Raw genomic sequence first — 24260 nt, forward strand, 5'->3', positions numbered from 1 at the left:
CTATATGTTGGCCATTGCTGTACCCAAACTAATTATTTGGAAGAAATTGCTGATTATCTTTGATTTATGCACAGGAGAGGAGAGTTATCCTGATGCAAAATAAGATTTCGAAGAAACGTTTCCTTCGTTTATTTCCAAATCTGCTAAATAATCTGTAGCGTTTAGCTTGCTCAGGCATATTGGATAAATTTCCCTAGGCTTGATTTTCGTTTTATTAATTTTATGCAATCTTAGCTAACTCTCTCATTTTGGTTTCTGATCAACACAGAAATATAAACAACAATGGACACCAATAGAGTCAATTTAATAATAAATCCAATGCACTGGGAATTTTTAATTCCGAATTCTCAATTCCTGACCTCACATTCAAAAAAATTGTATCGCAAAAACTGATATACTCAAAACTTTCATTCTTAACGTTCAAATTTTAAGTCAAATTTATCAATTTTTTTCAGTTTTTGATTTAAGATCTTCTTTTCAAATAAAAAAATTATTTTCTCAGCGGTTTTTGAAACAATTGTCTGGCTTCGTCTGTTTTATATAGGTAATCACTTCTTTAACCACTGTTCTTTCTTCTCTTCTTTGTGAACTAAAAAAAATTCGGTGAATTTAATTGATGTTTTTTGAAGCATACTGAATTACCGGGCTTGCATCATAAAAGTCAGAGAAAAATCTTGTTAGGTATATTTTAGTTAATTAGTTTTGTTTTGCTTTTAAGTCATTGCGTTTGATGATAAAAGCTCCTATATTAAAAGTTTTTTGAGCAAAAAAAATTAGATTCAACCAACTAGATCTCTTGTTTTTAAGATTAGGAGGCGCCACAACAATAGAAACATCACGTATCCCTCTTCTAAAATGACAAGACACCTAGGGAACAACAAAAATGGGCAGAGTTTTAAAAACTATTAATAACCAATAAGACAAGATAGTTAGAAACTGTGAAAAATGATGATGCCCAAATTAGGGGGAGTGTTAGAAAGTTGAGAGAGAACAATCTAATGTCAATTCTGCATCAGATAAGCTTGGCATAGCTTGACAAGAAACTCTACTTGTTCAACATATACTTGGCTAGAGAAATGAAGACTTGAGGAACAAGAAAGAGCGTGAGAACGGGTTATAAAAGATACCCAAGTTCGAGAGATTAAGACCAGTTGGTGTAAATGGGTAGCACACTAGGCTTGCTGAGATGTTGGTTCGAATCCAGTACTGGCACATTTTTACAGTAGTTGCGTCTCAATAGACCCCCTAACACACGCTACTGAAGTCACAAATCAAGTTTGTCTCCCATTATAATCAAAAAGTCGAAAAAAATGGAAAAAAAAATGATTGAAAAAGCAGCGACCAGTCTGATGTATGTTTATGGAGACGCTTAGAGTCATGTGAACAACCTCAACTCAATTTTTGTCCTAAGTGACCTACGTTACAACAATTTTGATCCTTGATACTCATGCTCATTTGTGCTCACAAAAGATTTGGCGACTGAAAAAATTGGTTTGCTAAGCCAAATGGATTCAGAGGGAGCCTATATTTTTGGAACATGTTCCACTAATATCGTCAAAAATAGAAGCTTTTTTGTGGGGCAATATTGTACGAAAAATAAAAGCGATTCGTTTGCAGAGAATTACGGTTCTTTTTCTGCAGATGTTTCATAGATCTCGTCTTTCCATTCTCTTAAATTGTTCTACTTTTTAAAGAACATTCCTTGTATTAGTTTGTGTCAACAATCGCGGAAACGGAATGAAAATTGCTGGCATGCAGTGCATCAGAGTAATGTTTGTAATGATTTATAAGGAATTAATCTAACTGCAGCAATTACCAGCATTTGGGTCAGCAGTGTGTGGAGCCAGTGCTGACTTGGAGCAGATTAATCGGGTGGAATATTGACATGTGAGTAAGGAAAGGGGAGGTGATCGATCATCAAGATTGAAACTTATAACGATAAGAAGAATAAGAATAAGATGTGTGTTGTTGGTTTGATTGCGGAGTGTGATAGAATGGAGATAGAGGTCAAGGGATTAGGGAAATAGGTGAGAGATTGTGGGACAGGACAGTTAAGAGGCAATTAGCAGCTCATTTCCTCAATACACTTTAATAAAATCACTGTTACCCTCCTCACTTGAACATAATAATAATAATAATGAATAATATCCTCCACAGGAGACAGTCTCACATAACTCAGCAGAAGAGAAGAGAAGAGAAGAGAAGAGAAGAGAGGAACTGGAACTATACAAATTAACAGAAAGAAGTAGCATCACCAAGAAGCATTAAGAGGCGCAAATATAACACAACACAACAGTGGAGAAGAATAAACAACTAAACAACATGCTCTTTACTACCACTGCTGCAGGAACAAACAAACAAACAAATAACCAAGCAAAGACTCCTCTGTCCAAGCACCTTTCTCTTCAATACTGTCCCAGTAATACCTGCTACTCCATTGCTAAATTTAGTGGCCTTTATTTTAACATTCCATACGAAAATGGCAAAAATTATAGGGAAAAATTGGGCTTAATATATGGAAACCTTGGGCAGCATTATGCAAGGAAAAAAGAAACGCAGGGTTAAAATAAAGTAAGCAGGGAGGGCAGGAGAAGAGAGATAGATAGAGGGAAATTTAGCCTAGCGGTTGTTCTTGAATTATTTCACGTGTAAAGGCTGAAACAACCCGCGCCTATTCTGAATATAAGCTAGCATACCTTCCGAACTCAATGTGTGCGTATAGTATAGTAAATAGCACATATATACGTTTAGTGGGGAAGGGCCTTAACAGAAAAAGGTAAAGTCCCTTCCCCGGGCTAGATCCAATTGTGTACATACACACTGCACATTACTACCTACCACCACCACCACCGCCACCAGTACCACCACCAGTACCACTACTACTACTGCCTGCCTATTGATACTTTTGGGGTAGGTTAACACATGTAGCACAAACTTGTGCAATGAGTAGAGGAAGCAACGACACATAACCCTCTATCGTAAAGACACGTTACCATAGTTTCACTTCACTCCACTTCACTATAATACACTACTGCCATATCCATACCATAACTGGTGCCCGGTCACTTGATTGAAATTCGAGGCCGCATTTCTGCCCTGCTGTTTATGAATGCATGCGCGGTTATTACTAGTTAGCTAACCTCTGCTGAGTGAAAAACAAAGCAAAGGCAGTGAACGAAAGCGGCCTGGGAAATTATGGAGGTTCGAGATTGCGAATTGGAAATTATGGCCCTGTTTTGAGCGAATGGATAGAATTGAAAGGACAACTGGTTAAGATAAATGGAGGAGAGAGGGGTGAATTTGTGGCCGGGTAGCGGGAGTTGAAAAGCTTAACCCAATAATTGGAAAGCATGATCAAATTACCCGCATTCAATGCCTCTAATTGACCCGCATGATTTAAGTTCTAAACGTGATACAATATTCTGTTTAGTGACCATATACAGTCATTGAGTGGTATTTTCAGCAACAAAAATACCAATCAATCAAGTGATGTCTCCCGTATATTAAGACGCTTGAAGAACCGTTTCAAAGCTTTGAGATTTTCAGGCTTATGAGAAGCTTTAAAAAAATACAAGATCAAATCAAGATGACTGCCCAACAAAACTTCTGGAAAATTCAGTGTCTTTTATATGGGTGTCCGGACTATTTCAAAGTCAAAATTGTCCAGAATCGTGAGTACTGTTCCGAATCTTATCTTGTGTCACGATCCTAGTGAATTCCTTCGTCTTACGCTGTAAAGTCAATATTTTTGCCAAGATGATCCCACCTCTAAATTTTTAGATAATTGATTTAGGAGCTAGATAGAACACATGTAGTTCAAGGACTGAAAACATTTTAATGTCCTTGTTCTGATTGGTTAATTGCTCTCAAATAAAGTTTGTAGCAATTATATAAGTCATGTGGTCTCTTTAATGCAATTTTTCGCTCGACCGATTTTTCGTCTGACCCATTTGACTTTTCGTCCTCAAAAACGGGATAAACAGTAAAGGCTTGGAGGGCATTACGGGCTCTTAGAGTCTTAAGTCTTACCAGTGACTGAAAATGCGATTCACCAAAACTGTTTTCCGGAGACAAATTCATGATTGGAAGGGCGGTTCTTAATCTTACATGTTTGATCTCAGTCAAACCCTACACTCAACACTCCCGCCCAACTCGTCCACCCTTCTCAAACTGGCGATTTGGACCCCTCTGGTCCAGCCCTCTCGAGCCTACCCCATATGATTGACCCCCCACTCCGCTCACCCCCATGCAAGCATCTCTAAGCCCCAGCTCGATACTACCTAATTAACCCCTCGCCGTTTGTTTGAGAGAACTTCGCCTGACGTTAGGCGGTTATGTTCTCTTTTCGATGCTTCAGGAACCAGAAAGTATTTGAAAAGCCGCTGCCAGTCTCGAAACGTCTATCATTTAGGCGCTCTCCCTTTAACGATCCGAAAAAGAGTAATGGTGATCTATATTTTTTACAATCGATGACTTCTATAATTAGAGAACTTGTTTTAGAATAGGACAAATGCCCCACGTGAAAAGACGCGTTTAGATCAATCTGTTGAGCAAACAAAAGGCAGAGGGAGAATTCATTCGGAGTATTTTTTGCTCATTCATTCTTCTGAAAAAGAGCCAAGAAAGTAAGTGTATATAGTTTTAGCTAACTGAACTAATTTTCGTGATCACGTGCGGCATTTTCGAAGCTGTTTTCGTAGTTCTAATTCAATTTTATCGGATAAAAAAGTTTCTTTCAACTATTTAAATTAGAGTTAGTGTGGTTGGTAGCCTTTTTGAGCATCCGAAAAAAACGATCGACTTTAATAGACAACTTTGAGCTTCTTTGCCTAGTTGAAATAGTCGACGCCTTTTGTCGCATCGGAGGAGTTTTTTTGGGGGACCTCTTTTTCAGTTGTGATTGATAGGCAAAACAGGGGTTATAAAAATAAAGTTAACCTTCTTTTTTATTGTGTCTATTTTCTATGAAATTAGCTTTTGACAATAGCTTTTAGTGTTCAATGTTTGATCTAGCACTCTTACTTAGGTGTTGCCACTCAGAGTTGAAATTTCAATTTCATTTATGGTTTCTACTTAAATAAAATATATGAATATGTAATTTTCCGGGTTTCTCCATGTTTGCTAATTTCGGTCGCTGTTTACCTGTTTTTCCTACTGGCATTGGGTAGTTCACTGATCGAGCAAGAATATTTTGAATAAAGAATTGTCGGCAGGTAATACTTTAACTTTCTTGAAGATTTTCGCTTCATTTTTTGTTTGATTTTTCTCTACTTTCCTTTTCCCTTTCTGCGACATTCTCTAAATGTTGACGTCTCGAGTGGTTGTCATTTTGTTTCAACTTTTCCAGGTTTTGGTAAAGTATTTTCCGAGTTTTTTTTCAGTTATTGTTTCAAAACGGCTATTAAACTAATATGTTCATTTTTGTTCATTCGCTTGCTGAGTGTTTTAGTGAATGGCAAACTGGAGTTGATTCCGGAGTATTTCGGTTGTTTGTTTAATTTGCTTTACCTTTTAATCACACATTTCGTTTTACATACGTCTGACTCCTGGCCTACCTTATTCACCGTTTCAATTGAATGGACTTAAAATTCTTTCAACAATCAAATAACACAATATAGTGAAAGCGATAAATATCAAACCATCAAAAATCAAAACCAGGATAAACCCATCAAGTCTGGCCAGTCAGTCATATAGAATAATGTTATCATCAGGATACAAAGATTACAAATGGAAACAATACACTGAAGCAGACATAAAGATTCAAACAAAACAAATGTTTTTCGTCTTTATTCGCCTTTCAATCCTCCCAGCTAAGACCCAAGTTGGTACTAAAAGCTCATTGGACCCGCCTAGGAAAGAAGGCCACAGTAGAATCAGTCTGAATGATAGCTGTGTGGCGCTGAATCACAAACGATGTTGGTAGAAATGTCACTAATTCTACAGATAGTAAATTTGCCTAGTCGAACAAAAAAGTTTTAACTTGGCAAGAAGCATTGTTTGGTAAGAGAGTATAATATCTAAGTGATCGTAGACGCGGCATCAGGTTGAAGGGAAGCCTTACCGGCCAGAAAAAGAATCAAAAATAGTAGAGGGGTTCTTAAGTCAAGTTTTCGCAAAATTTGAGATACCATAACGTTTAGAGTCAGTCAGCTCTGACAAGACTGTGGAAGGCAACCTAAAACAGTAATGTTAAACACAGGGGAACAGTGAATCAACAATATTGTAAGTTTACCATTCATAATAAAACTGAATTTCTGAAGGCACAAAGCAAGCAAAAAAGGGCGCATCAGGCCTGGCATCCCAATCTGGGTCAAATGCTGCTTTTCTACAGCAGTTTTCATCGCAAAAAATCAAAGATGCAAAAACAGATACGCGCAAAATTACTGCTACGACAGAAATTGTTCCGGTCACTGACATTGATTTGCGTGAACCAGTACTCTTCAAAGCGCCCAGCATTTTTTCAAAGTTTCCAGCTACTTTTTAAATCCACGATGGAATAAAACCTCATTTGTACGGAGAATTGGGAAGAAACAGTGACTCTGAGTGACAACCAAATTAAGTGATTGGAAGCTAGTTATTTGAAGACAGAATCTACTTATCAGCAATCTACTGATCAATAAGCTGATTGCAGTAGGGAAAACAAAGACCTGGCTTCACCTATGGCCTCTGAAGAAGATGATGCAAAGATACAATCTTGGAATAAAAGGCAGAAATAAGATGCAGTCGGAAAGTTTCGGAGAAGCTGTTCCTTTGAACTTGCTTAAAAAAGAATGAGGATGCGCTAAAACAGCGATCAAACTAAACTCAAATTTGATTCCTTTTTTGTTAAGGCGCTCTCATTATCCTATTGACCTATCAATAAATTGCTAGACATTATTTTCTCCTACTCATAAAATTCCTTCTATTCCACTGACTTCGAATTTGAACATTTGATCTAACCAAGGTAATTATTTATTTCGCTAGGATTTGTTACTAGGATATTGTCCAGCAAGATTGGGACCCAAAACTTTCCAATGCCAATCTTTTCAAATTTTGTTTTTGAACAAATTTATAATTTTTTCTACAAGTTGTTTTAAATATTAGTTTCTACTATTAAGTATAGTAAATAGTATTAGCTAACTAATAATTTCTATCCAAATACAAAAAACTCAAAAAAATTGTGGATTCCAAATTTTTTCACAAACGTTAATTCAGTCATAAATGACAAACAACTGGTCGGTTTTGAAGAGTTTGTCCGTATAAGACAAACATAAAATCAACATTTGAGCCCAGAACGTGCTGCCAAAAGATTTGAAAGCAATCTTAATCTTTTTCAGATTTCTAGACAACCTAGCCTGAAAAGGCATTCTAAAGTGACTATTTTTTGATAAATTTCACTTAATTAGTGTCTCTGTTAAATCACACATACACTGGTTCAAGGAAGTTTTAAAACCACTGGACGACTAGATTTTCATTAAAAGTTTCAAGTTTTGCCATTTTTTTCGAATAATTACCTCAAAAGTTGGGGGATTTTGACAGTTATTACATTTATCACAACAACTCTCCTATGACATGGCCAAAACATTGATAACATGACAACAAAAAAGCAGTTGATAAGTTTTCCTAGATTAACGGGTCGAGATATGTTCTGCATTTTTTCTAACAAATTGCTGAAATGCGCTGAATTTTCAAATATTTCAGCGCAAAAAACTTATTTATTAAAGCGCTGAACTTTTGTCAGAAACGCACTGAAAACCGTTGAATTTTCAAAAGATGCAGCTCCTCGTCGACTGTTTCTACTGCTTGTCGGCCATCACCCAATCCACTGTGCCTATGATTTCTGGCTTTCTCCTTTTTTAATATGATTTTATATTAATTAACCGTTTTGTGAGAAATCCGCTGATATTGCGTAAGAAATGGGTTTAAAAGCCCTGAATTGTTTATACCGGTGCATTGAAACTTTGTAAGAAAGGCACTGAAAAGGTAATGAAATTTAAGTAGGAAATGGGCTGAAAATTCTCTGAAAGTATAAAAGAAATGTGTTGAAGTTGCGCTGAAATTTTAAAGTTTCAGTGCATTCCCAAAATTTGATCCCAGTTCAGAACATTCAGAGGATTTTTTAAATAATTTTAACGCTCACTTAGCTCACTTTTCACAAAAAAATAGGCAAAAACGGCGCTGAAATCCCTAACTAGGTTATAATTAAATGCAGTTTCTCTGCAGAATTTTTTTTTAAAAAATCTATACTTTCCTGACACTATTAGTTCATGTGGGCATTTAAATTACTTAAAAAAAATTAGTTTCTTTGTTAAAAAAGTCTGTATCATCTCTTCATGAGAAAATCTTTATACCATACAAAATCAATGTCAGCCATTCTGGGTTAATATTTTTTTGTTCAGATAATTTTGACCAATCGATATAATCATCGTACAGAGTTATGAGTGGTATCACTAAAAAACCCCTCCAGCGTAGAATATAGAATTGAAAACAGTTTCTTAAATTTCGTATTTTACAGGGAGTTATAGATGGTTGAACTTTTGTTAATAATTGACGGATATCCGATGTTTTTATGCACATTTTCTGGAATTTGGCAATAAATTTTGTCAATTTTGCCAAAAACTTGAAAAAATTGTTAGCTATACTACTGTTAACTTTTTTAGAGACAGAAAAAGCATTGTTGACAATTTTAATTTAATTTTTCTGGCTAAAATTTGGCTAAATATTTCAAAATTAGCCTTTTTCATCAAAAATTGCCCGAAATAAGCTTCTTTAGTTAACTTTGATTAAAATTGCCCGAAGTGAACACCCAAGAACAACAAACACAATCCCTGTAAACTACAAAGGCAGCAAATTTTATTTCCACTTTCATTGAGGGTAGTATAGAATCAAACGTTTGCCATTTATTGCTAACTTTACTCTATTAAAATCAAAAACGCATTTATTTTTTGATCTTTTATTTAACAAATTATCTAGATCGAAAGCATTCGAAACAATTGAGTGATCTAAATGGACAAACAGCAGTAGCGGGGTTGGTTTTTGGTGCAATCTTGGACTATTAAAATCGTTAAATAATTCGGATTGTAATCAGTCGGTCTTTCCTTAAAAAAAAATTAAGGGCTTTTTATGCTAATTGAAGAACAGAAGAATTCACATCAAAGCTCACTGTTGAGAGGTCCAAATTTCTTTCTAATCAGTTCCAAATTATTGTCTCGATTTTTTTACTGGAATTATTTTGGTCGTTTTGACCCTTTAAAATTGTTTGCCAATTGAACAATTGCTTTGCCAAATTTTTCTCTTAATTTGGTCAGCTTATAGCTTAGTATCAGCAAAGAAAGAATGTTTATTCACCCTATTTTTCTACTGAAATAAACTGTAATTTTTTTTGAGGTTTTACGCGTTAAGTTATTGTTTTCTGGCTATCATACTACTCGAAATCATATTTTTTTTTGGTTTTTAGTGATTGGCCAATTTTTAACGTTTTTTTCTCGTTTTTTCACATCATCACATTATTGAAAGTTCACATACTGCATTATTGGCGTTCTGAACAAGGCTTGTATGGTTTTAACGGCTTCGACAATCATTTCTCGAAGAATTTAATTTAACTTTTTACAATTGATTTTAATTGTCGTTTATACTTTGTCCTTTTAGTCGTATGAAACTACCTGGATAATGACAGATCTCATTTGCATTGCATAAAACAATAAATGAGCCTTTGTTGTGTTCACAGTGGATAGATTATGGCCTTCATGACTTTGAAAACAATTGTTTAAAAAAAAGACGTTCTTTAACTTCTCGTTTTTGTTGTTTTCTGTCTATTTGTTATCTAGTCTCGTTAACTACAAGTCAATTATGATATTATTGCTTTTGAGGGAAGGTGCAAGTGTACAAAATCTTATGTTTTTTTAAAGAATTTGTTATGAATTTACTGGAATCGGCAGTGGTTTTTCGCACAAAAAGTAAACTAATTTTTGATTTTTGTCTAATTTTAACGCTCTTTTTGTAGACGTAAGACATATTCTGACTTATGACAGGTCTCATGTGCTTCCTATGGCCCAATAGGCGAACCTAATTATTCAATTTATTTTGTAGCTAACGGCTTTCATGACTTTGAAAAAAATTGTTTTCAAAAAAAACTAGTACTAATTAATTTTGCCCTTATTTCCTCTTTTTACTTGTTAACTATTCGTCTTAATGAAAAAACCGATACCACTTTTTTGGTGTTCGAAAAAAGCTCAATTAAACATTTTTTGAGGGGCCAAATTTGGCTTTACGGCTTCCACAGCGTTTTCTCGCAAGTTTTAAATTAATTTCTTTCTGTTGTCTCTCTTTAATGTTCGTTTTGCAAAGCTTACAAAATTGATTTTTGACAGGTCTTAACGCCCTTCTATAGAAGCTTGTGTGATCATAAACATATGGGATGTTTTCAATTGCCATCTAATGGTTTTCCTTACTTTGAAATTAATTGTTTTTTTAAAAATTTAAGACATTTTTTTTGTTCTGTTTTGTCTATTTGTTATCGAGCCTTTTTATTGAATGATCCCATATCTTTTCTAGTGAAATACAAGTTATTTTGTTGAATTTCATTTTTATCGGACGCTATTTTGAGCTTTTTAGTGAGTGTTTTTTAAAAATGGACATATAGTTTTGGATGTAATTAATGTTTGTTGTTATTGTTGTTTGATTTGGTTGTCCGTCTTGACTTGCTATCTTAATAATGACTGATCTCATGAATCTAATGCAGCTTTTTTTACTCCACTGAGTTATTTGCGTTGGAGGCAATCTTTGTTCATTTTTTTGAAAAATACTTGAATTTTCGGGGTTTTCCATCTGTTCCTCATTTGGTAGACATTTATGCCAAAAATGTGGATGAGCGGGGTCGGAACTTTATGTGCGAACGCACATTACCGAGCCTCCATGTTTGGTCTATATTCAAACGAATCAACTGGTTGACTCAGTGTACCTCTCTGTATTTTTTGTTATGCGTCACCAATGTAGATAAAAATAAGTCAATCATTTGACGAGGAATTATTTCAATTTGAGAGATTTCTCTGCAAATAATTCTCAAAATGGGTTTCTGCTTTCTTTTCCATTTGCATAGTCTCTGTGTGTAATATGTTAGCTGATGTTTTTTCTGCATATATGTGTAGGTTGATTAACAATTTTGCATTCAGTTGTATTTGTGACGACCTCAGAATTGAAAATGCTTCTAACATAGTGGACGGTGTTCACTCATAATCATAGGTGTCATTTTATTTAGTGCCTCTTATTGGGTCTTGGAACCATTCCATGTTATGTTCACTGGTGGTAACGAAACAATGCTTCTTCACCCTTTTGAAACCAGGACCATTAATATTTTAGGCCATGCAAAGTATAATTTGAAAGTTGTTACCGAGTAAACTAAATGAACAACGCGCTATTTAAATAAAGCAGCGAGAAAACTATTACGTAATCTCTTAGCCATGTAAGCCTTATAAAAAGATTAAATGCACACAAAATACGTTCTATTTGGCATAGAAAGCTCGGAAAAAGTTCGTTAAACATAATTTTCGTTGAGCCTACTAATATACTGAATCGATTGCGCTCTTTTTAGGCTTAATATTTTTATGTTTCGAAAACGTATCGGTGACCAATCTGAGTCGAAAATCGGCTCAGACAAAATACCTGCTAGCAAATATAGCTAGATTTGCCGGGCCATTGAGATGTGCTTTTTTGCCTTGATTCGTTGAAAGACAGTTGTTTCTATCATGGTTTGCTTATATAAACACGCTATAGAATAAACGTTATCGAAAGAGTGTTTTATTCACCTTTATTTTGGTTCCGCGACCCCTGTTACACGTGTTATTTAGCCTAATTCGGTTAACATCGTCCTGCTTTGGACAGAGACGGAACGGAACATTTGGACAGTAAGGAAACCCTTTTATTCAGTCTTTCCCTGCTGTGGTTTATTTAATCAATCAGTTCTCAGTCATTTGCTGTAAATATTAATGGTACATATGCACATGGAGATAACGTCATTGAAACGGAGACAGTTTGAAACGAAACACCCACTTGTCGCTCGCGGAGACGTCCTATCCAAGTTGGGACAGGCCAAGAAGAAAATGATACAACGTTTCGTTCAATTTTAAAACACAACGAGAGCTCTTTCAACGACACTTTCACGAATTCAGCTGTTCTTCTCCAGGGTTGAAAGTGGAGCTTGAGAGTGGTCGTCCAGTGGTGGAAGCAGCTATCAACCACATTGACCACAGCAAAGATGTCATTTCACGTAACCAGTACAAAGTAGTCTTTTTAAGGAGGGCACGGCAGCCCAGTGGTGAATGTCGCTGTCGGAAAGGGTCAACCAGAGGTAGATTTTCACATTTTCAACTGTCAGAAGGATTGACACTACAACGACACACGAAAAAAAACTGTAAGACTCGTCCAAAAAACTTGAACGTGATTTTTTTGATAATTTGAAGCATTAAATTGATTGATTATCCGGCAAATCTAGTGCCCCCCATTGCCCCAGAAGGCTGATTTTTTTTGAATACCGATAATATTTTCTTTGATCACCGATAACCCACCCCATACACACACATTTTTTGTTTAAAAAACATCGATTTCGGTTAAAAAGTGCAACAATTTTATTATTGCGTTATTCTCGCTAAATTTGGTTTGAGAAGGCTATAAGCGTCTCAAATTGCGCGAAGCAAAAAAAAAAGTTTGAAAAAATTGACCAAATTTGAAAACTTGGCAAAAACCATCCGATCATTCTAGCATACTTATTTAGTAGTTATATAAATTAAAATGTTGTAAACAAAAAAAAAAGAAGTTTGGTCAAGCTTTTCAAACTTCAAAAAAAAAAAGAATCAGATAACTGATTTTTTTTTGCAAATAAGCGCTTATTCTTGGTAACTCGTGAAAATCGTGTATTTAACATCAAGGCTCGGAGTTTGAGCAAAGCTCAAATTAATTATGTTGTAAAAAACATTATATGGTTTTCATATTAGCTGCAAGTTCACTGCATCACGCCATAAAAACTTTGCCTCAAGCGTTACAAGACCATTATAAAAAGGAATTTACGCATTACCGGGTTTAAATTTCAACCCTAACGCTTTGAAAGTCCGAAAAACAGCGCAGTTCCAGTTGAGTCATTTCTTTCATGATAAGAAGCGCCTAGTTATATGGCATGATGTAGTGAACAATTCGCTTTCACGTCATCGAAGCAACAACAATAAGCCTTTAACACCTTTACAGCTTATTGCAGTACTTGAAAAGTATCAGGAGCGCATAGAAGCCATAGTGTATTGTCCCAGAGAGGGAACTCCTGATATCTACGATCAGCTCAAGCGTAGTACTCTAGTTACCATCCATCTAGTTAAAGACATTGTGTCTAGACGTAAACAGAAAGATCTTAGTTTACTGAAAGAGTACAGAGCGTTACACCAGAAGCCTGCGCTTGAGTTGAAAACACTCACCATAGTCTTAACTCATAAGAACAACCTCCGGTCCTTGATAACACGGTCCCGACCGAAAAAACTTTCCAAACGCCGTCGAAAAACGCTCCGCAACCGCCATGCGTACGAGGAGGCGGAACTTACTCAAGCCTTTAATAACCTAAATGTCTCGTAGTCTTGCGTTGTTGCGCGGGTAGTTTGTGGTTGATTCCTTCCAATAGCGCTTTACTAAACGTTTCGCTCTCCCCATTTTGAGTTATTCACTACCGTCCGTTTTCCGCAGGTTATCTGGTTTCATTTTCCGTTTCCGTCCTCTTTGTTTCCGTGTCTTCTTGTTTCTTCCTATTCCCCGTTTATTTGTTGTATGATGTAGTATGTTGAGTTTTGCTGTAGTAAAATTTCTTTCTGCTAGTATGCCGGTTTGTTGTTTAGTCTCGTTCCTTGGTAGGGTGTGACTTAAGTTCATTCTAGAGTTACGGCTGGTTTGTTTCGTGACTTTCACCACACCTGTTTGCTAGCAATTTGTTGTAGCTTTATTAATTTTTGTATTATGCACTTTTGTTGTCTGGGTATGGTGGTTTGCTAGGGTGTGACTTAAGTTTGTTCTGGAGTTACGGCTAGTAAATTTCCTGACCCTTTCGACTTTTGGTTATACTACATCGTTGCCGTAAATTGTTTCATGTTTTGAAGCCGTTGATAAAACCCCATAATGTTTGTGCTAGTTTACCTGGCAGTAGCTCCTCTCCTTCTTTCTAGGGTGTGACTTAAGTTTATTCTGGAGTTACGGCTAGCTTGTTTGGTTGAGTTTATTGCTGTGGTCTGCTAGCATCGATCTTCCCGCCTCCTCGCTTGTGCTTTCCGCCCCGCCCGTGCCGTTTTCCCGTTTCGTCGCGCGCCATCGGCCCGACGTTTCCGCCCCGCCCGTGCCGTTTTCCCGTTTCGTCGCGCGCCATCCGCCCGACGTTTCCGCCCCGCCCGTGCCGTTTTCCCGTTTCGTCGCGCGCCATCCGCCCGACGTTTCCGCCCCGCCCGTGCCGTTTTCCCGTTTCGTCGCGCGCCATTCGCCCGACGCTCCCGTTTGTCCGTCCGGTTTCCCGTTGCGTCGTGCGTTACTCGTTCGGCGTCTCTTCCCGTCCGTCCCGTCCCCCGTCCTGTCCCGTTTCGCGCTTCCTGCGCACCGTTCTTTCTTTCTTTCGCCGGGTACTATTGTACTCGACGAACATCTTTGCTCTTTGGCGGTTTGCTAGGCAAATCGTCACACTAGGGTTCGGTATAACCCATTTGTGTTGTGCTGTTGCATGTGTGTGTGTACTCTATATTAGTACCAAATTAAACTTGTGGTTCCTGTTTTTCTTAAGATCATGACAACTTTACAGGACAAATTCAACAAACTTTATAGTGCGAGGGCAAAATTAGAGGCTGAACTTAATAACATCTATGGTGAAATTAACAATGCTGTTGATAAGCAAGACAGGAAAGTTAAGATCGAACGTCTGCTTGTGAAGTGCAAAGACGCTTTTATTAGAGTAGTTGACAAAAACGAAGAGCTCTTTGATCTGGCACAAAAGACTGAAAATCCAGATGCTGCTTGTAAGAACCTTGAAAAATGGTTAGAGACTGTAACAAAGAAAACTGATGAGTTCATTGCTGCTGCTCGAGGGTATATCAATTCGGTCCAAGACAAAGAGACAGCAGAGATGTATACCTCTCACCACTCAAGATCAGGTTCGCATATGACTTCCTCAAAAAGATCAAGTCAGCGTCAACGAGAATTAGAATTATCAAGACTAAAAAGGGAGGAACTTGAGAAACAACATGAGGCAAAGCTTCGCATTGCTAGACAACGTCTTGAAATTGAAAAACAAACGAAATTGCGGGAATTAGAAATTGAGCAGCTTGAGGAGGATCATCGCAAGGAAGTAGCTGCTGCAGCCCTTGAGGAAATTGAGTTGATGACAAAATCTGCAACAGACGGGTCTGATACAAGCGAAATGAGTGGGCTCTTTACCGAAAGAAGTTCAGTTAAGAGCAAGAAACTTGTTCAAGATTGGGTTAATTCGTCACCGGCCGGGAACATGGCAGATGTTGCAAACGAACCGAGTTTGCACTTTTCTGGTTCCATCGCCCAATCCAACCAAGCAATTGTCCAACGACCTTCTTCAGCTCAACTTCCAAAGTCACACTCTAATCTCAATACTCATGGTCAAGTTGAGGCTAACATCAACCTCCCTGTCCATGAGCCGCAAGAACCAAGTACTAGAACCAATGTAACCAACGATGCACATGTTGCAAATAACATCATGCAAGAACAGCAACAGCCTCAATATACGCCTCCATCACCAGTAAACTTTGGTATGCCAACTCAACTAAACGCCCCAAACACAGCCCGACAACTGTCTCAAGCAACAATGCACTTCGATGGTTTACAGTTAGACCATCAATTCCCTCGCAGGTCGAGCATGCCGGGACAGTTGAATTTAGTCAGCCCTCCGCGTTCACCACCTTTAAACACACTCGTTAATGCTCCGCTAGCACTTAATCCGCAACAAGCACACATAAATGTACCAGCCCCCCCATCACCCGTTTTAAACCCCGTACTACCGCAATTCCCGTCAATCCCACCAGCATTCCGCTTTCCTCCTTCGCCACCACAAGCACCCCCACTACACGCCACTAACCCCGTGACAAATAATGTCAATCTGCTGCCCCATTCTCCGCCTGCACAATTCATTTCCTCCGCAAACAATTTCGTGCCTCAATTAATTCATCCACCACCTCCACAAAAGAGTTTTCAGCCCCAAAACTTTGTCCCTATAACCCACGCACCTCCTGCTCCTCCGGATTCAAATGTCTGGCGTTTTCCGGCAGCAGTTCCACCTAATGCAGTACCACTTGTACGTACATCTGCAAATTTATACACCGCACAACCGGCCCCGTTAATCAACCCTCATATAACTACATCTCACCACTCCTCTCATGTACAAGCAACAGCAGTGCCTCAAAATTACGTAACTTCAGACTTCATGCAAGCGAATCCATTTAGTTCCTCCACAGGTATCGCCCCCACCTTTGTCACTCCGATCATTCCGCCAACGTATGGAGCTACCGTTCCGAACCCGTTGTGTTGGGGTGGCCCGCCGCATCCCACACCTTCGGCTCCTTCTTTGGACTCTGCGGATTTGATAAAGCAGTTGGCAGAGGCAATTACTTGTAAGAAGAACGATCCACTGCCCGAGTGGAAGTTGTCACAGTACAATGGTGATCCACTGCAGTGGCACGAATGGTTCGGACAATTTAAAAGCGCCATCGACGCACAGTCCTTGACTGATGATGTCAAGTTAACATACTTAAAAACTCTTGTAACTGGAAAAGCTAAAACCGCCATTGCTGAGTTCGCATACTGTGGTGTAATGTATAAGGACGCACTTAAGACACTCGAACGTAAATTTGGCCAACCACAGGCAGTAGTCAGTGCACATTTAGACAAACTCAGCTCTTTTCCTCCATTAAAGATGCACAATAGTGATAACATCATAAACTATTCTGCAACAATTTCAAGTCTTGTTGGGGTCTTTAAATCACTTTCATATGACGCAGACCTTAAGAGCGCCTCACTTCTCAATACGGCTGTGCAAAAATTGCCGCCCAATCTGAAAGAGTCTTGGTCACTCTTCACAGTGAAGAAACATTGGGTTAAGCCAACACTCCTTGACTTCAACGATTGGTTGAAGGATAAGGCCGAGGCACATGATTTAATGAAACAAACTACATCAAAGGCAAGAACTGAGGATAACACCAACTCAGTAGTAAAGACCAAAGTTGCCTCAAGAACTTTCGCCGCTAATACACAAACTAAGGGCACTCAGAGACCAGCCTCAACATCGGCAACGCCTGCAACCCCTCGCTGCATCGTGTGTAAAGGCAATCACCGCATCTGGGAGTGTAGGGTATTTAAAGAAAAGTCTCCCACTCAGCGAGCAAAGGTAGTGGCGGAAGCAAAACTGTGTTTCTCATGTTTGAGAGAAAAGCATATGTTCAGGCAATGCCCAAACCCCAGGAAATGCAGGAAGGACGGTTGCAACAGCTCCCATAACACACTTCTTCATGGAGCTGAGAGGGTTTATCCATCAAAATCCCCTCCAAACGGCAACAACAGTAATTCTAATGCTGGCGCAAATCAAAGTAAACTTCCTAGTGTCCAATCATCGAGTAAGACCACCACTTTGTCATCTGTGAGTAATGTGAAAGGCCTCCTTCAGGTGACTGAATTACATTTGAAGAGCTCTTCCGGTAAAGATACCACGGCTTTAGTTTTGTGCGATACCGCTTGCAGTAACTCTTGGGTGTCCAATGATCTTGCAAATAGACTTGGTTTGCACGGTACAGCATTGAAATTAACAGTCAAGGGTATAAATACCGAGGAGGTCGTAGACACTAAGTTAGTTGAACTAATTGTAACACCACGCGACAACCAATCATTTGAACCATTTAAAGTAAGCCCTTACGTAAAGGAAAATTTGAATGTAGGCGCCGATGTCATTAACATTAAAGCACTTCAGGAAACATACCCGCACCTAGCAGTTCTAGACCCAGTTACATATTGCTATGGAAACATCGAGATGATACTTGGACAGGATGTGTATCATGCCATCCGCCCGTTAGAGTACTTCGCTGCCGACGAGAAGTCCTCGCCCTTCGCTGTTCGCTTGCCCATAGGTTGGGTTCTAAGCGGCCCGCTACCGTCGTCTTCAGGTTTAGTCTCGACTTGTTTCAAAGCTAATTTGGAGCAGGATTTTGAACTCGCTAGTCAGGTAAAATCTTGGTACGACATGGAGTCGTACGGCGCACTTAAGCAAGTAGACCCACGATCCGCATCGGATGCACGTGCGCATGAAATTCTTGAAAACACCACCGTGCATAATGGAAAAAGGTACGATGTCGGAATGCTATGGGCTGAAGATAACATCGAACTGCCCAACAATTATTTCTCAGCACTTGTTCAATTAAAGTCTTTGGAAAAGCGGCTAACGAAAGATCAGACATTAAGGGAAAAATACTCGAATACCATCAAAGAGGACTTAGACAAAGGCTACGTAGTAAGGGTCAAAGATGCTCATAAGGTGGAAAGTCGCTCGGAACGAGAGTGGTACCTACCACACCATCCGGTTGTTAACCCGAACAAGCCGGGTAAGGTTCGTAGGGTACTAAACGGAGCAGCAAAATTCCATGGCGCATCTCTTAATAAGTCATTACTTACCGGACCCGACCTACTACAAAACCTAATCTATGTACTCCTACGGTTCAGACAACATCCATTTGCCGTATCCGCCGACATCGAGGGAATGTTCCTCCAAGTTGGAGTGTTGCCATGTGATCAACCATCATTGCGCTTTTTGTGGCGGGAGGACCCCACATCAAATGTTGTGGTACACCAGTATACGCGCCACATCTTTGGGGCAAAAGATTCACCCACCTGCGCCAACTACGCACTTCAGCGCACGGCACGCGATAATGCTAAGGAGTACCCAGAAGCTGCGAAAGCCGTCCTCGAGAACTTCTACATGGACGATTACTTGGACTCAGTGGAATCCCCCGAGAGGGCCCTCATTAGGTCGAAGGAATTGGTACATCTTCTCCATCTAGGTGGGTTCAAGCTTACTAAGTTTGTAAGCAATGTACCAGATCTTGCTGACCGAATTGATGGGTCTGCTCAATCCACTGAACCGAAGGTCATCGTTTCATCAAAGGAGGAATCAATGCACGTGCTTGGGCTTAAGTGGGATCACAACAACGATACTCTGGTTGTGAGTAGGGGTACTAACAGCACCATCACGAAAAGTTTAACACAGCGCTTGGTCTTAAGTCTTGTGTCAAAGGTCTACGACCCAATTGGTCTTGTCGAACCTTTCACTGTTGGTGCTCGGTTAATCTTGAAAGACATTTGGCGTGTCAATGGACAAAGTTGGGATGACGAGTTACCTAAAGACACAGTTGACAGATTCCTTGCCTGGTGTGTTGAACTGCCGCGGTTAGCTGAGATCACTATACCGAGAAGTTACTTTTCAGGACCATTCCAACATCTTGAACTCCACATGTTTGGTGATAGCTCGCAAGACGTATTCAGTGCAGTAGGTTTTCTCAGGGCTCAAGTAACTTGCACCTCCGGGGAGATTAAAACAGAGCTGGCGTTTGTCTTGGGCAAGGCCCGTGTTGCACCTATGAAGGTAATGACAGTTCCTAAGTTGGAATTACAAGCCGCTCTCCTCGTTGCCCGTTTAAAAAGGGAAATCTGTCGAGCATTAACGGTTACTGTGGATAAAGTCTTTATGTGGACAGATAGTACCATCGTCTTGCAGTGGGTAAACTCAACAAACAAACACCCCATCTTCATTGCAAATCGTGTTAGTGAAATCCTGGAGAACACCAGCGTTGACCAATGGAACCACGTCGCCACTTGTGATAATCCGGCAGATGCTGGCACGCGTGGCTTGTCCGCTGAAGTTTTGCAATCAAGTAGCTGGGTGAGGGGTCCTGACTTCTTGAGAACTAAACAATTCCCTTTTGTACCAAATACTGACGTCGTTGATAACATCAAGCTCGGCGTTGTAACCAAGGAACAAGATGATGACTCCATCTCATCTTTAGCCGCATCTTTAACCAATTCCCCAAAGGAACAAAGCATTAATCTGATCCCGTTTGATAAGTTCAGTTCTTATCAAAAATTACTTCGTGTCACCGCATATGTGCTCCGTCTTTTACCATCTCATGAAAGTTACCGTACCGTAGACGGCAGCATAGCCGACCCTGTTGAGCTTGACGAAGCCGAGCGTCATCTCCAGTACTTGGTTCAAGGAGAGTCCTTTAATACTGAAAGAAAGGATCTTCTTGACAACAAATCCGTTAAGAAGAGCAGCCGCATTGCTCAGTTTGCTCCGTTTATTGGACCTCATGGTCTCATCCGTTCCTCTGGTCGACTCCGACGGCTAGTGGAAATTGACTTTGACACTAAGCATCCTATCGTGCTGGATGCGCGTCATATTTTTGTTAAACTGTTTCTGCGGCATACTCATTTGAAGAACCATCATCAGGGCATCGATTACTTAAGGTCAATGGTACAAGAACGTTATGCCATCCTAAAACTACGCTCCACACTGCGTTCCATCAAATCAAACTGCGTTTTGTGTAGAAAGTTCCGTGCAGCAACCATTCAACCTATCATGGCAGACCTCCCAAAGGAGAGACTCGCATACCAGTCTCCTCCCTTTACCAACACCGGGGTTGATTACTTCGGCCCATTCTACGTCACAGTTCGTCGGACTAGCGAGAAGAGGTGGGGATTTCTCTTCACTTGTCTCACTACTCGTGCTGTCCATGTTGAAGTTGTCCCGTCCATGGACACTAGTTCTTGTGTAATGGGAGTGGAGCGGTTCGTCTCCCGTCGGGGTACTCCTGCTACGATTTGGTCGGATAATGGTACGAACTTCATTGGAGCGGAGAAAGAGCTCCGTGAATGTGTGGAAAAATGGAACACGCTTAACATTGCCACCGAACTTGCACATAAGGGCATTAAGTGGAGGTTCAATCCACCCAGTGCGCCACACCAAGGTGGCATCTGGGAGAGGTTAGTTCGGAGTTTTAAAAGAGTACTGTACACTATCCTCGGTACGCGTCGCCTCACAGATGAGGTGTTGAACACTACTTTTTGTCTGGTCGAATACGCACTAAACTCACGTCCTTTAACGCCCGTAAGCGCCGACCCGTCCGACCTAGGCGCTATAACACCTAATCATTTTCTACCCGGTAACCAAGCAACCAGAATTCCGTCTATCGTTGGCGTCGACGAGTTCGATCATCGTAAGCGATACGCCCGTGCACAGTCATACGCCAATGCAATTTGGGCACGTTGGCTCAAGGAGTATGTACCTGCGTTGAACCGTAGATCTAAGTGGCAGACGCCTGCCGAGCAGCACCTCAAGGTCGGTGATTTAGTTTGGATCGTTGAAGAAAGCAACCCTAGGGGTTACTATCCAACCGCTCGGATTGAGGAACTTCGGTACGGCTCCGACAGCGTCGCCCGCTCCGCCGCCTTACGCACGTCATCCGGATCGCTCGTCCGCCCACTCGTTAAGCTTGTGCCAATCCTCCCAACATTTTCTTCCGGGCCGGAGGATGTTACCGAGTAAACTAAATGAACAACGCGCTATTTAAATAAAGCAGCGAGAAAACTATTACGTAATCTCTTAGCCATGTAAGCCTTATAAAAAGATTAAATGCACACAAAATACGTTCTATTTGGCATAGAAAGCTCGGAAAAAGTTCGTTAAACATAATTTTCGTTGAGCCTACTAATATACTGAATCGATTGCGCTCTTTTTAGGCTTAATATTTTTATGTTTCGAAAACGTATCGGTGACCAATCTGAGTCGAAAATCGGCTCAGACAAAATACCTGCTAGCAAATATAGCTAGATTTGCCGGGCCATTGAGATGTGCTTTTTTGCCTTGATTCGTTGAAAGACAGTTGTTTCTATCATGGTTTGCTTATATAAACACGCTATAGAATAAACGTTATCGAAAGAGTGTTTTATTCACCTTTAAAAGTAGATTACCACAAGATTTCAAAAACCTAGGTTGGGGGGTCGATTTTTCGCTCAATCGTATAGAAAAAGTGATTCAAAAACAAATTTTTTGATAAACCTTAAATATCTGGATTTGTGGAATTTGGAACCCTCTGTCTTCATCTTAAAGGAATAGCACTGCACCACAGGATGTAATTTTTTTCGGTCTGGTGAACGCACGAAAGTCTGGACTTGAACGCACTAAAATTTTGGCGTTGAACGCACGAATTTGATATGGAGCGCACGATGGTCTGGACATATACCGTTTCGGTCTGGGATGGTCTGGACATATTTGCCTTCGAACTCACGAAGAACGCACGAAAAGTTTTGAACGCACGATAGTCTGGACATATCCACTTTCCCTCTGGGACGGTCTGGACATAGGCACTTTCCGTCTGGGCCTGTCTGGACATATCCACTTTGGGTCTGGCACCTCAGCCTGGTCAATTGGTTTAATTAAAGTTCCTGTATTAACAGGTATAAAACCCTAGATTTCCTTCTGTAATTTGTAGAGCTTGTCAGGACTCATCTCGACTGGGGGGTGGGGTTCTCTGTATGGAATAAAGAACATTTCGTGTGAATAATTTCTGAGGGATTTAAATATTCAAATCACATCAATCAACAAAAACAATAGGGTATAATAGCGGAAAAAGAACAAGCTTCCGATAACATCGAAAGTTATTTACACTAACCTCAAATCAACAAGCCACGAGCTTGCTCGTCTGGATCCCATCCAGCCAAATTGACACGATTGAGGTCAAACTGTTTATAAGGGCAGTGATATCCTATGAATGGAGGAGGTCACTTTAGAAGTGACTCAGTTCAGTTAGAACTCAAGGACAGTCAGGGAGGGAGAGAAAGAGAGGGAGAGAGAAGAGAATGGAGTTGTTATTCAGGGTAGATAATGTCCAAATTTTTCACAACTTGGGGTATAGGTAGGAAATAAAATTAATCTGATTTGGATTTATAATCGGGATAGGGAAGGGGAATTTGGGCAAACTTCAAGTTGGGTGGCAATGGTAATTTAGTAAATATTTTGCTCAGCGTACGAATGAGAGGTTGACAACCTTAACAACGTGTGAAACAACCGGCCAGGGCTAACTTTGTTCAGACCGACATTTTGCAGAAGCAGGGCTGGCAGCTAACAGGGTTTATTAGTTATAACAACAAGTCATAACCTTTTACTCTCCTATCCTATACGAACGTGCATGTGTTAAAGCGGGAACGAATTTGCACAACAGCGGGAAATTCAACAAGGAAACGGCCTTTGGCTCAAGGCCTCAATGTACAAACGAGCAAAAGTTACGTAATGTACTGTGCTAGTTATGTAATACTTGCTGCGTGCGACCAGTAGATTACATAAGCACAGTACACGCTACGCATTGCCAATAGCAACGTGGTCATGATTCATTATGTAACTCCGTGCAAGTATTGTACAAATCTTACGTAACTCCGTGCAAGTATTATACAATTGTTTTGTAACTACGGCCTTGGTTATGTAAGTTGAACAGCTGTGCTTCTAACTATTGCATAATACTTGCATAACATTGGCTCAAATGAGTCATGCTTGGTGGAATATTATGTAATGTTGTTTAAAATTCAATACTAATGGATCCTTGAGGTTATGATAATTGGCCGTATTGAAATACCACACATAGCACAGAGTAGAGTACATTTACACAATCTATACAATAGGAGCCTTTGGACTTCTACGAGAAGAGGGACTGCGCAAATGTCATTGACATCGCAGAGAGTATACGTACAGACTTATCTAAGTCACAGCTAATATAGATAAATGCATTCAATGCAGTATCAAGTATCACACAAGTGCATCATTTCTTTTTATCCAATTGTAGTGGAGGTTATATAACAACTGAATTCATTCATGAGACCACGCTCGTCCTGACTAGACATTTGATATTACGACCCAATAAGGTGTTCTTGGCACATTTTCAAAAGCATCCAGCGTATGTCGTTCAGCCACAGAAAAATTGAAAAACTATGATCTCATCTTCTCAACAACCGGTCCTTTTCCGTTTGCCCCCCCCCCCCCCCCAGCTTAGTAAGTGCTTATTTGCACCCCACAACACCAATTGCAATATCTACGTAATCATTTACTATATATGGACTGAAAAGATCCCCTTGGCCATCAATTTTTCCCCTTGGCCACTTCGCTGTGACAACCGACTCACAACTTTAGTATAGTATCATACCACAGTGCATGAGAG

The 24260-nt window shown here is 39.9% G+C and overlaps 1 protein-coding gene across 2 annotated transcripts in view; it reads right to left on the reverse strand.

Annotated features, from left to right (window-relative positions):
- Positions 1-23386, reverse strand: part of LOC142345879 (uncharacterized) — a 105811-nt gene extending 82425 nt beyond the window's left edge. The window contains exon 1 of one of the 2 annotated variants that reach the window (XM_075398313.1): positions 22725-23386. Coding sequence is in view for 1 of the 2 variants with exons in the window: in XM_075398312.1 (XP_075254427.1) it covers positions 1817-1822 (6 nt within the window). In the remaining variant the exon portion in view is untranslated. Of the gene's footprint in view, positions 1-1816; positions 2322-22724 lie in introns of those variants that run through there. The other variant, XM_075398312.1, reaches the window with a different exon arrangement.
- Between the last annotated feature and the right edge of the window lie 874 nt (positions 23387-24260).

This window comes from Convolutriloba macropyga, chromosome 9 (assembly GCF_964194025.1).
Source record: "Convolutriloba macropyga chromosome 9, txConMacr16.3, whole genome shotgun sequence".
Lineage (NCBI taxonomy): Eukaryota > Metazoa > Xenacoelomorpha > Acoela > Convolutidae > Convolutriloba > Convolutriloba macropyga.